This window comes from Schistocerca gregaria, chromosome 4 (assembly GCF_023897955.1).
Source record: "Schistocerca gregaria isolate iqSchGreg1 chromosome 4, iqSchGreg1.2, whole genome shotgun sequence".
Lineage (NCBI taxonomy): Eukaryota > Metazoa > Arthropoda > Insecta > Orthoptera > Acrididae > Schistocerca > Schistocerca gregaria.
Genome location: NC_064923.1, coordinates 201,308,788 through 201,326,324, shown reverse-complemented (window position 1 = coordinate 201,326,324; position 17,537 = coordinate 201,308,788). Strand labels below are relative to the sequence as shown.

Here is a 17,537-nt window from a genome sequence, read left to right as displayed (position 1 = left end):
CCTATCCCGACTCCCAATCCATTTCAATTATTCTGTGTAGCCATTTAAGACCTGACATTCCACTGTATTTGATGAGTTCCGACTTAATTTCATCCAACCCAGCTGATTTATTGCACTGCAATCTACTGACCATTTTCTCCACTTCCTCAAATGTGATCCTATTTCCATCATCATTCCTATACCATTCTACCTCGAAATCTGCAACATTACTGATTGTATTTTCACCTACATTGAGCAACTCTTCAAAATATTCCCTCCATCTGCCCAAGGCATCCACAGGATTCACCAGCAGTTTTCCTGACCTGTCCAAAATACTTGTCATTTCCTTCTTACCTCCCTTTCGAAGGCTGCTAATTACACTCCAGAATGGTTTTCCAGCAGCTTGACCCATAGTCTCCAACCTGTTTCCAAAGTCTTCCCAAGATTTCTTCTTGGATGCTGCAATTATCTGTTTGGCTTTGTTTCTTTCTTCAACATAACTTTCTCTGTCTACCTGAGTTCTAGTATGTAGCCATTTTTGATACGCCTTCTTTTTCCTTTTACAAGCTGCCTTGACTGTGTCATTCTACCAAGCTGTTTGTTTCTTCCTGCTTTTACACACTACTGTTCCAAGACATTCTTTAGCCACTTCTAGTACTGTGTCCCTGTACCTTGTCCATTCCTTTTCCAATGACTGTAATTGACTACATTCAACTACCTGGTACCTTTCTGAGATCGCTGTTATGTATTTTTGCCTGATTTCCTTATCCTGAAGTTTCTCCACTCTTATCCTCCTACATATGGACCTGACCACCTGCACTTTCGGCCTCACAATCCCAATTTCACAGCAGATTAAATAATGATCAGTGTCATCAAAGAATCCCCTGAATACACGTGTGTCCCTCACAGCCTTCCTGAATTCTTGATCTGTTATTATATAGTCAATGACAGATCTGGTTCCCCTGCCTTCCCAAGTAAACCGGTGAATGTTCTTATGTTTAAAAAAGGAGTTTGTGATTACTAAGCCCATACTGGCAGAGAAATCCAAGAGTTGTTTCCCGTTCCTGTTGGCCTCCATATCCTCTCCAAATTTACCCATAACTTTTTCATACCCTTCTGTTCGATTTCCAATCCTGGCGTTAAAATCACCCATGAGCAGAACACTGTCCTTGTCCTTTGCTCTAACAACTACATCACTGAGTGCCTCATAAAAACTGTCCATCTTATCTTGATCTGTCCCTTCACAATGCGAATATACTGACACAATCCTAATTTTCTTGCTAGACACTGTCAAATCTATCCACATCAGTCGTTCGTTTACATACCTTATTGCAACTACGCTGGGTTCCATTTCTTTCCTTATGTAAAGCCCTACACCCCATTGTGCTATTCCTGCTGTGACTCCTGACAGGTAGACCTTGTATTCTCCCACTTCCTCTTCTTTCTCACCCCTTACCCGAATGTCACTAACAGCTAAAACGTCCAGTCCCATCTTACTTGCAGCCTCTGCCAGCTCTACCTTCTTCCCAGAGTAGCCCCCATTGATATTAATAGCTCCCCATCTCATTACCATATGTTTGCCAAGTCGTATCTTAGGAGTCCCTGGTTTGTCAGTTAGAGGTGGGACTCCATCACCTCCAAAGGTCCGAGGCATTTTGCTCTGATTGTTGCCAGCATCATATTTAAAGTACCAGGGAAGCAGGTTGCTAGCCTTACTTGCCCTGAGTCCCATTGGGTATTACCCCTAACGGTTGAGGGACTAACCGGTGGATTTGGTTGTCTTTGCCGTATGAGCACAAAGGTGTCCACGACTCGGAATAGGTATTAAAATCCATGGAGAAAAATAAAAACTTTGAGGTTCGCCGATGACATTGTAATTCTGTTAGAGACATTAAAAGGACTTGGAAGAGCAGTTGAACGGAATGGATAGTGTCTTGAAAGGAGGGTATAAGATGAACATCAACAAAAGCAAAACGAGGATAATGGAATGCAATCGAATTAAGTTGTGTGATGCTCAGGGAATTAGATTAGTAAATAAGACTCTTAAAGTAGTAAAGGAGTTTTGCTATTTGGGGAGCAAAATAACTGATGATGGTCGAAGTAGAGAGGATATAAAATGTAGACTGGCAATGGCAAGGAAAGCGTTTCTGAAGAAGGAAAAATTGTTAACATCTAATATAGATTGAAATGTCATTAAGTCGTTTCTGAAAGTATTTGTATGGAGTGTAGCCATGTATGGAAGTGAAACGTGGACGATAAATAGTTTACACAAGAAGAGAATAGAAGCTTTCGATATGTTGTGCTACAGAGGAATGTTGAAGATTAGATGGGTAGATCACATAACTAATGAGGAGGTATTGAATAGAATTGGGGAGAAGAGGAGCTTGTGGCACGACTAGAAGAAGGGATCGGTTGGTAGGACATGTTCTGAGTCATCGAGGAATCACCAATTTGGTATTGGAGGGCAGCGTGGTGGGTAAAAATCGTAGAGGGAGACCAAGAGATGACTACACTAAGCAGATTCAGAAGGATGTGGGCTGCAGTAGGTACTGGGAGATGAAGAAGCTTGCACAGGGTAGAGTAGCATGGAGAGCTGCATCAAACCAGCCTCAGGATTGAAGACCACAACAACAACACCATGTCATAATTAATAAACATAGTATTCATTTGTAAGAGATTGTGCTCCGTTTTCTCTATCCATCCATCGTAGCTCAGAAAATACTCCTGCTTCAAATTGGATTGTATAACTGATACGAACACAATCCCAAGAAACTCTGACTCCACCGCTCTCAAATTTCGACGCCATGCAGGGGGAAAACTATGTTCTTCTGTACAGAAACCCCCTGAGGAATAATGACCAGCTTACTGTCCTGTCCAGTATATCAAGAGTTGTGGGTGTTTTCTCATGTATGACCAGTACACCATTGGATGCACGACTTGATGTACAAGGTGCGACAATAAAGTAATGAGACTGATGTGAAAAAAAAATCTTGCTAACCATTTTAGTCAAGTTTAGTGTTGTCTCCTTCAAAGTAGTTCCCTTCTGATTTCACACACTTTTTCCAGCGCTTCTGCCATTGATGGTAACATTTCTGAAACTCATCTTCTGCAATATCCTTCAAGGTCCTCGTCATGGCTTTTTGGATATCTGGTGTTGTTTGAAAATGGCGTCCCTTGACCGCCATTTTGACTTATGGAAATAGAAAAATGTCGCACGGAGCGATTTGTGGTGAATAAGGTGAAATTTGTTTTGCAGTTAAAAATTGCTGTACTGACAGAGCAGTATGGGATGGCGCATTATCGTGATGCAGAATCCAATTATCAGCAATGTTGGCACGGACACAAAGAACTCTTTTATGAAGTCTTTCTAAAATTTCTGTGTAGTAATATTGGTTAACTGTTTGTCCAGGAGGTGCCCACTCTTTCTGAACAATTTCCTTGGAATCAAAGAAGCACAGAAGCATGCATTTCACTTTTGACTTGAAAATTCGTTCTGCCTTCACTAAACATTTTATGCCAACGAAAAACTTGAGCTCATGACATAGCCTCCTCTCCAAAAGCCTTCTGAAGCTTACCGTAAGTTGGCATCACGTTTTTACCCAATTTAATGCAAACAGAAATGGCATACCATTGCGCAATATTATGCGGTTCCATTTCCGTGATGAGAGACACAAATACCGGTTAACTTATTACAGCACAACTCACAATTGAGCATTTGCATCGATATGCTGCTTGGATTAGAAGCAGCTTATAGACCAAGGTCAAAGATATTGTGCCTGTGCAAGCCTGTGGGGTTGCCACATCTTACGAAGAAAATCAGTCTCATTACTTTACTGACGCACCTCGTAAGACCTGTAGTGCTGTCCACAGAACGAGGTGCCAAGGCAAGGTTGGTATCTCTCAACTAAACCATTAGTAAACGTAGTCGCCGCCAGAAGTAACGGCGGATGGGAGACGGCAGTGTAGACAAGCCCAGAAGAGCTTCCACGCACCACTGCACCAGCACCACTGCGCAAGGTGCCGCTCAACCCCAGTTAGCAACCATCGCTGAAGACGACAGCTGCGTCTCTCCACGGAGGCGGCAGAGCGATAATTGTGCTAGACACAACGCTGCATAAAGGTTTATAGTCAGTTCTACTCTGTTCTGTGTCGAGTGACGCAATGATGACTGACAGAAATGAATACACTTAGCATCCATGTGGGCATGGATTCCAACAATGTTAAGTATTTCACCTTGTGCAAATCGTAATAAAGTGATCTGATTCGGTAAGGATAAGGCTGAGGCAATGAATTAAAATTCGTGCCATGGGCGGGACCTAAATATGGGCCTCCTGCTAACTAGGCAGGTGTGTTACCCACTACACCGCCATTGTGGCATACACAGCTGCACGGACTAGCGTAGTCCAATGCCCTTCCTAATACAAACTTCAGTTCACACCTCAGTGCATCTTGATTTTCCCCTTCTAGTTCTTTTAACCCATTACTTCAGCTTCTATCCTTATCGAGGATAAAGTTGAAACTCAACACACGTCCTGGAAAATATAATTCCACGAGATCAACAATTTTTATACTCTGAAGAGACAAAGAATCTGGTACAACTGCCTGGTGCCATGTAAGACCCCCTGAGCATGCTGAAGTGTCATGGACTCTCCTAATGTTTGAAGTAGTGCTGGACGGAATTGACACCGTGAAACCTGCTTGGCTGTCCATAAATCAGTAAGAGTACGAGAGGGTGGAGATTTCTTCTGAACAGCACGTTGCAAGGCATCCCAGATAAGCTCAATAATGTTCATGTCTGGGGATTTTGATGGCCAGTGGAAGTGTTTAAACTCTGAAGAGTGTTCCTGTAGCCACTCTGGAGCAATTCCAGACATGTGGGGCATTGTCTGTTGGAATTGCCCAAGTCCTTCAGAATACACAATGGACGTGAATGGATCCAGGTGATCTGACAGGGTGCTTACGTATGTGTCACCTGTCACAGTCGTATCTAGACATATCAGGGATCCCATACCACTCCTACTGCATACGCTCCACACCATACGCCCTCCAGCAGCTTGAACAGCCCCCTGCTGACATGCAGGATACATGGATTCGTGAAGTTTTCTCCGTACCCGTACACGTCCATCCAGATGATACAATTCGAAACAAGACTCGTGCAAACAGGCAACATGTTTCTAATCGTCAACTGTCCAATGTCGGTGTTGACAGGCCCAGGCGAGGCGTAAAGCTTTGTGTCGTCCAGTCATCAAGGGTACACGAGTGGACTTTCGACTCGAAAGCCCATATCGGTGATTTTTCGTTCGATTTGACAGAAGTGCAACATTTCCGCAAATTGCTGAGATTGCAATGCCGAGCCATCGACAAGTGTCAGCGTGCGAACCATTCAACGAAACTAGGAGATCATTGCCTCGGCCCCTACCGGAGCAAAGCAAAGAACTCGTCATTGCACCGGTGAGTGTTATTTCGTCATGTAAAACTAGGCAGATTACATTTAGAGCTGTAACTTGAAAGTTCTGGCACATAATACGGAATGTTACATTATTTTGATAACCATCAGTTCGTATGTAATAAACGAAGATATATCCGAATGCAAATTTCATGATTACTACCTGGGAGTACAGCGCAGAAGCTTTTAGCATTGTGGCAGCCTGACGTCTGACGAGAAATGAGGACCGTATGCATTTGGGAGCAATGTTACGTACTGCACCACTCACGTAGTTGCAATTCTTCTGGCACAGCTCTCAACCTGAATTCAAATTCGGCTGAAAAGACACATGACATGAATTATTAACGCGTCTGCTCTAAAATGAGCAATTGAAGAGACTCGTTTCGCTATCTTACTTCAAATGAAAGTCACTCTGCAACGAGAGAAAGTGTAAAATATGCAGACGCTAATTATTCCAGTATGGATCGGAACATCTTTTTCACTGTCAGGTTAAATGCTTCGTTTCACAGCTGCGACTTCCCTAGCGTGAGAATTCCCTGTCTGTGAAGGCAGAAAAGGGAAATTACGAATTTCTTCGGTGGTTAGCGTTATACGAGACTCGTTATTAGCAGCCTTGGTTCGCGCTCTGAAAGTCGTAGCAATGTACAGGCGAGAGTCGGTTCTGAATTATTGCTGCTGCTGCTGCTGCTAACATCTTTTCTGGAAGCCAAGGACAGATTTGTAAAAAGAATTAAAGGTTAAGGAGAAGGAGTAAAAACTTTTAGGCTTGCCCACTACCTTGTAATTTTGTCAGAGACGGCTCAGGAACTGGGAGAACAGTTGAACAGAATGGATTATGTCTTGACAAGAAGCTATACGATGAACATCAATTAAAGTAAAACAAGGATGGTGGAATGTAGACCAATTAACTTAGGCAATGCCGAGGATTTAGATTAGGAAATAAGATCTTAAAAATGCTAGACGAGCTTTGCTATTTGGAAAGCAAAAAATAACTGACATTGGCCGAAGTCAAGAGGCTATAAAATGCAAACTCACAAAGCAAGAAAAGCTTTCCTGAAAAACAGAAAAATAATATAAGTTTGAATGTTGGGAAATATTTCCGAACGACATTTATCTTGAGTGTAGCCTTATAAGGAAATGAAACGGAGACAATAAACAGTATGGACAAGAGAAGAAAAGACGTTTTGGAAATATGGTGCTACAGAAGTATACTCAAAATGAGATGTGTAGCTCAGGTAATAAGAGATTCTGAATCGAGTTTGTGAGAAAAAAATTGTGGCTGAACCTCACTAAACGAAGGTGCAAGTTGAAACTCAATACATCTCCTGGAAAATGTAATTCCACGAGATCAATAATTTTTATACTCTGAAGGGCCAAAGAATCTGGTACAACTGCCTAGTGTCGTGTAGGACCCCCGCGAGCTTGGAGAAGTGCCGCAACACGACGTGGCATGGACTCTCCTAATGTCTGAAGTAGTGCTGGACGGAACTGATGCCATGAATCCATAAATCCGTTACGGTACGAGAGGGTGGAGATTTCTTCTGAACAGCACGTTGCAAGACATCCCAGATAAGCTCAATAATGTTCATGTCTGGGGATTTTGATGGCCAGCGGAAGTGTTTAAGCTCAGAAGACTGTTCCTGGAGCCACTCTGGAGCAATTCCAGAGCAATTGGAGAGAAATGTTTGGGGAGACCAAAGCTTAAGTATTGTAAAAAGGACTCAAGTAGATGTAGGTTGGGGTAGTCATGTAGAGAGAGACCAGCACAGCAGATGATATCCTGGAGTGGTACATGAAAAGAAGACCACAACGCAACAACTTGGAACTTTGAAGCTCGTCAAGTGATACATACCCTATGTGATCAAAAGTATCCTGGCACCCCCAAAAACATACGTTTTTCATATTAGGTGCATTGTGCTGCCACCTGCTGCCAGGTACTCCATATCAGCGACCTCAGTAGTCATTAGACATCATGAGAGAGCAGAATGGGTCACTCCGCAGAACTCAAGGACTTCGAACGTGGTCAAGTGATTGGGTGTCACTTGTATCACACGTCTGTACGCTAGATTTCCACACTTCTAAACATCCCTAGGTCCACTTTTTCCGATGTGATAGTGAAGTGGAAACGTGAAGGGACACGTACAGCACAAAAGCGCACACCTTGTCCGTTGACTGTCAGAGACCACCGACAGTTGAAGAGGGTCATAATGTGTAATAGGCAGACATCTATCCAGACCATCACACAGGAATTACAAATCAGGATCCACTGCAAGTACTATGGCAGTTAGGCGGGAGGTGAGAAAACTTGGATTTCATGCTCGAGCGGCTGCTCAAAAGCCACACAACACGTCGGTAAATGCCAAAAGACGTCTCGCTTGGTGTAAGGAGCATAAACATAGGACGATTGAACAGTGGAAAAACGTTTTGTGGAGTGACGAATCACGATACACAATGTGACGATCCGATGGCAGGGTATGGGTATGGCGAATTCCCGGGAAATGTCATCTGCCAGCGTGTGTAGTGCCAACAGTAAAATTCGAAGGCGGTGATGTTATGGTGTGGTCGTGTTTTTCATGGAGGGGGCTTGCACCGCTTGTTTTTTTTTTCGTGGCAATATCATAGCACAGGCCTTCATTGATGTTTTACGCACCTTTTTGCTTCGCACTGTTGAAGAGCAATTCGGGAATGGCGATTGCATCTTTCAACACGATCGAGCACTTGTTCATAATGCACCGTCTTCTTTTCCGACCCTTCAAAAACATCTTCAATGCATGATCTCCTTGAATGTACGGCGCAGGCAGGAAATCTTTGCACAGTGTTCATAAGAAATTGTGTTATAAATCAGTTATACAAATTTTAAATAAGTAATCCATCCTTGTCTCGATGATAGTTTCCTCTCTCTCTCTCTCTCTCTCTCTCTCTCTCTCTCTCTCTCTCTCGTGTGGGATTCCTACAGCTGTCGCAGTATCCAACATATCTAACACCAACTGTTTCTATCTTCCCGCGCTTCCTCGTCTTTTGTTTCTCCACACTGGACTCTCGTTCGGGAGGACGACGGTTCAATCCCGCGTACGGCCAGCCTGATTTGGGTTTTCCATGCTTTCCCTAAATCGCTCCAGGCAAATGCTGGGATGGTTCCTTTGAAAGGGCACGACCGATTTCCTTCCCCAATCCGATGAGGCCAATGACCTCACTGTTTGGTCTCTTCCCCCAAACAATCAAAATCCTACTATTTCTCTTTTTATCTTTGCCTCCCTTATACCATCTAACCAGGTAACCTTCGGTGTTCCTCTTCTCCCTTCTTCCCGGAGTACGTTACATCAAGATCTTTTTTTGGCCATCTGCCGTCTGTCATTACCATTGTATGTCCAGACAAGCTGTCAGTCTTCTAGTCTATCTGTGATACTTTCTTGAGTCTGGGTCATTTCCCTACTCATTCTATTTCTTACACGGTCTCGTCTAGATAGACTACACGACCTCCTGATATAGTTCATTTCTACAACTCTGAATCTGTTGTTATTTTTTCAAATAACCTCCCAGCGTTCGCATCCATAGGTCTTTACCGATATGGATCTACAATACTTCAACAGAGCATTTTCTTTACTTTCCAGCTTATCTTAGAAGACAATAAAATGTTTAGCTTCTGGATTGCTGCTTTCCCAATTACTTGCTTCATCTTCCAATAAGATGATACCCAAGTATTTAAATTTTTTTACGTGTCTGGACGTGGTGGTTCTTTACTGTTATGTTTCCCACTTTTCTCCACTGCATAGGTAGTCACTCTTTTGAAAATTTACTTTGAATCCCCATCTATCATATTATTCTAACAATTTTCGTAGCATAACGCAGGTATCATCCTCTTCACTGACCATCACTACCTGATCGTCTACGAAGAACAAGATGTACAAACTTTGATAGTTTGTTATCTGGAATCCTACACATTTCCTGCTCCACAAGTCTGAGGCTTTCTTGATGCATAAGCCTCTATTAAACAATGTAGGAGACAAGCAACATTCCTGCTTCAATCCTTTCGTAATTTTGAAATTCTGTGATAAAATTTTATTCCCTACTTTTGATTACACGCTTTCAAACTTGTGTACTCGTGGGTTGCAATTACTTTTAACACAGGTCTTTTCAATCTCACTCCCCCCTCAGGACTCCAGTTTCTCTAGCAGCACTGCATCATATGCCTCCTCGAGATCTATGAACACACAATTCTGATTCCTTTCCAGTCACTTTGCCGATAGTTGTCTTAAAGTAAAAACTTTGTCATTACAAGATCCTCTCTTCCAGAATAGTTCTCAGGACACTTAGTTCTGCCTGTCTAGTTTGCATTACTCTGCTGGATCTAGTATGTCCTCGCTTTCCTCAGACCTGTGAATCAAGTTGCACTGTTCATAGTTTGGGAGATCCCAATATATCGTGTTATCTAAACAGTTGCGCAGCTTGGACATTTTCACAAACACAAAATGTTCCGTTGATGAAAGTCATCTTTGTCAACAGTTTATAAACTGGGATTCCCTAATGTCTGGTATTATGAATCAGCTACCTGTATCAGTTATTTCAGGTTGTAGGAAATGATTATAAACTATTGATTTTTTCTGCTTTCAATCGATTTTGTGCAGTTTAATTGCAATTTTATTTTCGTATGTATGCTGAGAGACTTATTGGAATTGTTTTTAAGGTTATTATTCTTTCAAACTTTATGTTAAACGTTACTTATGCCAAAGTTTTGATTGGAAATAACAATAATTTCTGTATTCACTCCTTATGTTTATTGCTGCCGAATTATGATACCATACTATTTTTATTGGCACTATACACTTTTTCCTGTGACATTGGAAAGAGCCTTGGAAGAAAGCAGGTATAGAATTCAATGAAGTAGTGTGTTCGATTTCTGCCACTAGGCGTGTATAACGCAACTCCTTGCCCTTCCATTGCCGCCTGCTTTGCGACCTGGCTTGCTCCGTTCATTTGCAGTGATTGTTTTTGCTACCGCTGTTTTGTTCTTGTTTCGCTTTTTATAGTGGCAATTTTAACTGAACCACGTGCAGCTGTGGAATTTTGATTTTTACTCTGTAAACATGCTGCTGAAACTGTTTTAATGTTGAAAACAACTTACCAAGTTGGCTTTATGGGAAAAACTCAAGTGTACATGTGGTTTCCTCGATTTAAAAATGGCGGCGACATGTCGATTGATGACAAACCTCGTTCTGGACGTCTATCAACTGCCCGAATCGACGAAAATATTGAAAAAAAAAAAAATTCGAGAGCTTGTACTCACAGACGTCCACAGACAATTGACCAACTGTCAAAGATTAGTGGGTTACCTTGGAGTTCGGTTCAGCGAATTTGAAAGGAAGATTTAGGTATGAAAAGCGTTGCTGCCAAGTTTGCTCATCGGGTTCTGACTGACAAAAGGAACATCGAGTTGACACATGTCGTGCTTTGAAACAACAGCTTGAAACTGATCCAGATTTTTCTGCCAATGGTCATTAGTGGTGATGAGTTGTGGTGCTACGGCTACAACCCAGAAACAAAGCAGTAGTCAAGCCAATGGAAGGCGTCGCCGTCACCTCTTTCAAAAAATGTCATATTCAAATCAATCATCAAAACAATGCTGCTTTGCTTTTTTGATGCGAAGAGCGTAGTTCATTCAGGTCTTGTTTTCATGATGATGATGATGATGATGAAGAAGAAGAAGAAGAAGAGAAAAAAAGGAACAAGAAAAAAAGAGATGGGAGCTGCCAGCCATTTCCAAAGGTCACTACAAAAAATGTTTCGAACAGTGGAAGCAACGGAGGCTCATATGTATTAATTGTAATCGAGAGTATTTTTAAGGGGATATGATTGTTTTGTAAACAGTTGGAAAATATAGCCTACAGCTTCTAAAAAATAATTCCTTTTTTTTTTGGGTACCCCCTCGTATGTTAGAACTTAATACAGCCAGTTTGAAGCAGGCCTGAAGATCAAGGCTAAAATAATGAATGACCAATGTATTGAAATGAAAATACAGTAGTACAAATTGACTATATAAGCTATTAAGCAGTTAAAGCAAATAATTCCATAGACACCAAAATTTTAAACCGAAATACCTTTGATAACAATCAATCAATCTCTTTATTCATCAGTTAACAATATGCATTGTATGGATGTAGTCAATTACAATATAGTTTCTTATCTTTAATTTGTTTCACAAACTTGAATAATAAGTACAAATATTTTATATCAGTATATATAAATAATATTACTTTTCTATATTCAGATATTCTTCAATGCTATAAAAACTGTGTGTTAGTAAAAGTGGTTTAAGATCTATCTTGAATTTATGAAATTCTTTAATTTTATTTATTGTAGAAGGCAATGCACTGAAAAGTATTTTGGGCTGGTAGTTTACACTTTTTTGGTAGAGTGCTCCTTTCTGGGTGTCTGTGAAAATCATCCCTGTTCCTTGTGTCATGATTATGAACCTGATTATTTAATGTTGAAAATTCCTGGTGAGTTTTCAAAAGCATACACATTCATAGATGTATAAGCTAGGAAGAGCCATTATTTTAAATTCTTTAAATAATTCCCTGCGTAACACTATGCAGGGAACCCCTTTCATTATTCTAATAGCCCTTTTTTGAAGTTTGAAAGCATGTTTTCCCTAGAAGATCACATCATATCTAAGTAAACTGTTCATGTAAGCATGATAGGCACACAGCAATGATTCAGTGTTGCAACATTCCCAAAGCATTCTTGCACATAACAGCATTTACTTAATTTTTTACTCAAAACTTCTAATTGCTTTTCCCATCTCAAGTGCTCATCCACCCATATACTGAGGAATTTTGTGTATGGAGCTTGTGCAATAACATAGTTCCCTAAGTCAGCTTTTACTCTTCTTCTAGCTTTACTATTAATATAACTGAAATTCATCAATACTGTTTTATCCTTATTTATGATCGAAGCATTATCACTAAACCATTTTCCTGCCTCATTTATTGTCCTAGAGACATTCTGCTGTAGATCATCCTCAGTGTAGCCTTTTATAAAAATCCTAGTGTCATCAGCGAACATCACCATTTCTGCAACTGTCAGATGGTTTGGCAAATCAATTACGTAAACCAAGAACAACAGAAGGCCTAACACAGATCCCTGGGGCACTCCATAACTAGTCTCTCTCTCTCTCTCTCTCTCTCTCTCTCTCTCTCTCTCTCTCTCTCTCTCTCTCTCTCTCTCTCTCTCTCTCTCTCTCTCTCTTTTTTAAAATCTGGAAGATACTCTTTGCCTTCATGACATATTTATACTTTCTGTTGTCTATCAGAGAGACAACACTTGAACCATTTGAAGGCAAGTCCCTGGACCTCATAAATTCTAGTTTCATAAGCAATGAGTCACGGCTGATTAAATCAAACGCTTTAGATAAATCTAAGAATATTCCGCAGCTTAATTCGTTCTTGTCCAAGGCATTTAGAACCATTTTCATGAACTGGAAGACTGGCGTTTCTGTGGATCTGTTCTTTCTAAACCTATTTTGAGCATTAGTCAGTATTTTATTTTTATTCGGGAAGTCAGCTAGCCTTTTATACATTACGCTTTCAGTTACTTTAGAGAAACCTGACAATAAGGACACTGGCCTATAATTATTTATGTCAGCTGTACTATCTTTTTTGTGAAGTGGCTTTATTATGGAGAGTTTTAGTTTTGATGGGAACACCCCTGTCCTGAAAGAAGTAGTAATAATGTCAGTTAGGTGAGTATCTACACTGGTAGAACTATGATTACCTTGTCTGGAATACCATCAACACCACAAGACTTTTTATTTCTTAGTTTATTAATAGCATTTCTAACTTCACATCTGTTACTAGGTACAGAAACATTGTCTTTTCACAAGTTGGTGCTTTTATGTTTTTGGTCACAGTCCCATCGGATTAGGGAAGGATGGGGGAAGGAAGTTGGCTGTGGCCTTCCAAAGGAACCATTCCAGCATTTGCCTGAAGCAGTTAGGGAAATCAAGGAAGACCTAAATCAAGATGGCCGGACACGGGCTTGAACAGACATCCTCCCAAATGCAGGTCCAGTGTGCTAGCCACTACACCATCTCAAGCAGTCTGCAACACAGTATCCTCAGTGCGACATTGCAATAAAAGTTTGTAGAGTACCAGGAGCTGTGATAATTTAACAGTTTCTTTGCGGATGTTGTGGTATCGATAGCTACGATGCCAGAAGGTAGGTCAACTCTGTTAGGTTGGGAGTACGAGAGACACCGACGACAGCGCCCTCTAGCCGGTGCTGTTGAGGTCTACGAGCTCCGCGACTGCTTCAGCCCATTTCATCAGGTGCAGCCAGCCAGGACACTTCACATCAACTTCGCACCACCTTGCAAGTTATGTAATATGTTTGCATATGTTATCCGCTACTAAAGGTGCTTTAAACCGTATTTGCAGTACCGAGAGATTAGTACCTTTTCCTGTCCCTGTTCCTGTTCCTTACCCATGCGCCGCCTCCCAGGCGGGATACAAAATATGCCATCCTTACCAGAGCATTTCTTGCACAAGAACTGTGCAACAGCTCTGTGACGGTGCTCCTTATTGCTATCAGATGCATGTTGGCTGGACATGAGTAGAGGCTAGGATAGTGTTCCACCCAGTAGTGTAATGGTTAGTTACAATTTATGATAACTGTTTCTCTGATCTCCTTGAGTGAAGTATTCTTCTTAAGGATGGGCCCAATGGCATTTTTGATACCTGTGCAAAGTTTGTGTCAACTTAATTACTGCGTCATATGCCTTCTCGAGATCTATGAATTCTGATTCCTTTCCAGTCCCTTTGCCAATAGTTGTCTTAAAGTAACAACGTTCTCATTACAAGATCCTCTCTTCCAGAATAGTTCCCAGGACTCTTAGTTCTGCGTGTCTAGTTTGCATTACTCTGCTGGATCTATGACAGCCTTTGCTTTGCTTAGGTCCCTATGGACAGTGGTGCAAGGATTTGAGTACCAGTTGACAGTTGCCTTATGCCTAGATCAAGAAGGGGTTTCAAGACATCTGCATTCTCAAGGGAAGAATCCTTGTATTTACCTTTCATGTTACCTAATTTAGTGACATCCAATGATAAGAAGTGACTTGACCTCGTGCCCACCTTCTGTAATGTGTGCATTTACATCCCAGGTACCAGTTTCTTTCAATATGCTGTCTCAAAATATTTCTACTTTTACAGGGTCCTTAGTTTTGCAAAGATTAATTTGATTCTGCAACGTGTTTCAGCATTGTTAATCGTTTTGGACAGGAGGCAGTATAGTTGCTATTAGCATTTGATCAGTGTCAGAACCAGCACTATGGAAACTGCATTTATGAAGAAAAATGGAGGAGACCTTTTCTCTTAGTTTCAGTAAGATCCAGTTGATGCCATTGTTTTGGTCCTCAGTGCATCCTAAAAACCTTGTGTCTTGCTTTGCCAATAATGTATGTGTTAGTAATGCACAGCTGGTTCCTGGCACAAAATTAAACCATCCATAAACTATTTTCATTCGTCTTTACCACTTCAGGTATGCCTAGGTAGTCTAACCAGGTGGCAGAATACATACAACACAAGCATTAGAATCGTCTAGCATGCACAGATGATCACCAGAGTGCACCACCTGCACCACATCACTGAGATGTTCATGAAAGTGACCCTTTAAGTCAGCAGCCAAGGTCATCATTGGCACATACCAACAGCTATCAGTGTCATAGATTCGCTGCTAGTTGACAAACGCAAAGCCATAAAGCATTCCGAGATCCCAGTGGTGCTGTCAGTTGTGTGTAGTAGGTCACTGCAAACAGCAACCATATGTTGTCTGGGACTGGCTACGTACTTTTCCTTCCAGAAAAATGTGTAATTTTCCTTCTCTGGAAGCCTGGCTTCCTGAAAGATTATTATAGCAGTATTAAGCGAAGTTAATTCCATGTCAGTGCTGGCTGGCGGGTGTAGATCTTGGGAGTGCCCACAGTTACCCTTGAAGCATTAATAATAGAGTAGGTGTTCAATGTTGCAAAATATAGTGGCATAAAACGAAATTTTCGTTCTGCAGCAAGTGTGTGCTGATATGAAACTTCCTAGCACATTAAAACTGTATGCCGCACTGAGACTCGAACTTGGGACCTTTGCCTTTCATGGTCAAGTGCTCTACCACCTGAGCTACCCAAGTATGGCTCATGACCCTTTCTCACGGCTTTATTTCCACCAGAACCTTGTCTCCTGCCTTCCAGACTTCACAGAAGCTCTCCTGTGAACATTGCAGGACTAGCACTTCTGGAAGAAAGGATATTGTGGAGGCTTGCACTGCAATAGGCAAAGGCACCAATTTCAAGTCTCAGTCCGTCACACAGTTTTAATCTGCCAGGAAGTTTCATATCAGCACACACTCTGCTGCAGAGAAAAAATTTCATTCTGGAAACATCTCCCAGGCTGTGGCTAAACCATGTCTTCGCAATATCCTTTCTTCCAGAAGTGCTGGTCTTGCAAGGTTTGCGGGAGAGCTACTTGGAAGTTTGGAAGGTAGGAGATGAGGTACTGGTGGAAATAAAGCTGTTAGGATGGGTCGTCAGTCGTGCTTGGGTAGCACAGTTTGTAGAGCACCTGTCCGCAAAAAGCAAAGGTCCTGAGCTCCAGTCTCAGTCTGGCACACAGTACTAATCCGCCAGGAAATCTTATTGTGACATATTTTTGTACTTCTTTTTTATTTTGGTGGGTGTTGACAGTAAAGTGTTGACTTCTAGCAAAGCTAGTGCTCCATACACCCAAACAGAACTTGGTGTCAGGAGCAGCCAGTACCTAATTGCTGAGTGTTACCCAACTTGAAGCAAGCGGTGACTGACCAGTGGATCTATGTTGGTCATATCCACTGTCAGTAGTGACCTGTGGCATCTGTACTCATGTCCATTTTTGTGGACTTCTGGTAAACTGCAGATATCATGTTAATTCATCATGGTTGCAAATGGATAGAATGTCCACTCTGTGGATGATACTGTTCCAGAGGCAAGTTTCAGTTGCCAATGAGCTAGCCCACTACTCATGCCATGCTCTTGGCCTTGATAACAGGTTCCACAAGAGTGACAATGTGCAATGTGTGAAGTAATATCAGCTGCAGGCAGTTGCCACCCATTTCCATTACATCATACACATGTGTAACAGAAATGCCAATTTGTGAATTTGGTTTGGAGGTGTCCTTTCCATATACAGATTATACATTAGTAATGGCAAAGTCTGTATCTCCTTAAAAAAAGGGGGGGGGGGGGGGGGGGGAATTCGGGATATAAGAAAGCAGAAAAGGGCATTGTGAATCACATCTCATCTGACTCCTTCACTGAGGTCCTAATGGCATGGGTGGCCCTGCCACTAGCTAGGCTAACACTGGCATTGTGTTCTGCATCGCGAGAGCATGGAAACCCTCTCACCTTCACAGACATTGCCTTGTTAAGGTGCTTTCTTCCAAGAGGATGGCCTTTGTGATGATTTAATAATCTGTCGTAATAAGAAAGATGAAGTTCAGCAGCTGTTACATGAACAGGTTGAGGTGGCTGGATTGTAGGGTATGGCATTTAATGTGACAAAGAGTGAGTTTATCACAGTAGACATACAAAACCACAACACACTGCTTTATATTAATGTAACAGAGATTTAAATTGTTATGCTCATAAAACAGCTATTTTGTATGTTGATGTGTCAGGACTGGAAAGAATCTCATCAGCATCATCATGGATCACAGAATATTCTTTATTCTTTCCGATGTGTGATTTACCTCATAGCCAACTGGACAACAATATGTCATAGAAAGCAATGAAGAAATTCACACAGCACAAAAGAGAGGCTTTTTTGTTTGTTCCATGGTACAACAACAAGCTCAATGATATGGAAGGAAAATTACTAAAAAATGAAGGAGCACTGCTGTCCAACAGAGATGATTGTATAGTTCTTGTCATAAACTGAAACTTTCTAATATTGATAACACTTTCTATATAAACTATGGCCTGAATACATAATGAACTGAAATTGTGACCTTTTCTCTTTTACAAATTGAAAAACAAAATAAATCACAACTGTCATAGAAGAAAGGTTACTGAAATTCTGTTAGTAATGCTTACAAT

The 17,537-nt window shown here is 41.4% G+C and overlaps 1 protein-coding gene across 1 annotated transcript in view; it reads right to left on the bottom strand.

Annotated features, from left to right (window-relative positions):
* Positions 1-15,109, bottom strand: part of LOC126267654 (odorant receptor 83a-like) — a 177,450-nt gene extending 162,341 nt beyond the window's left edge. The window contains exon 1 of the mRNA XM_049972954.1: positions 14,996-15,109. Within this exon, the coding sequence (XP_049828911.1) occupies positions 14,996-15,109 (114 nt within the window). The remainder of the gene's footprint in view (positions 1-14,995) is intronic.
* Positions 15,110-17,537: the final 2,428 nt, after the last annotated feature.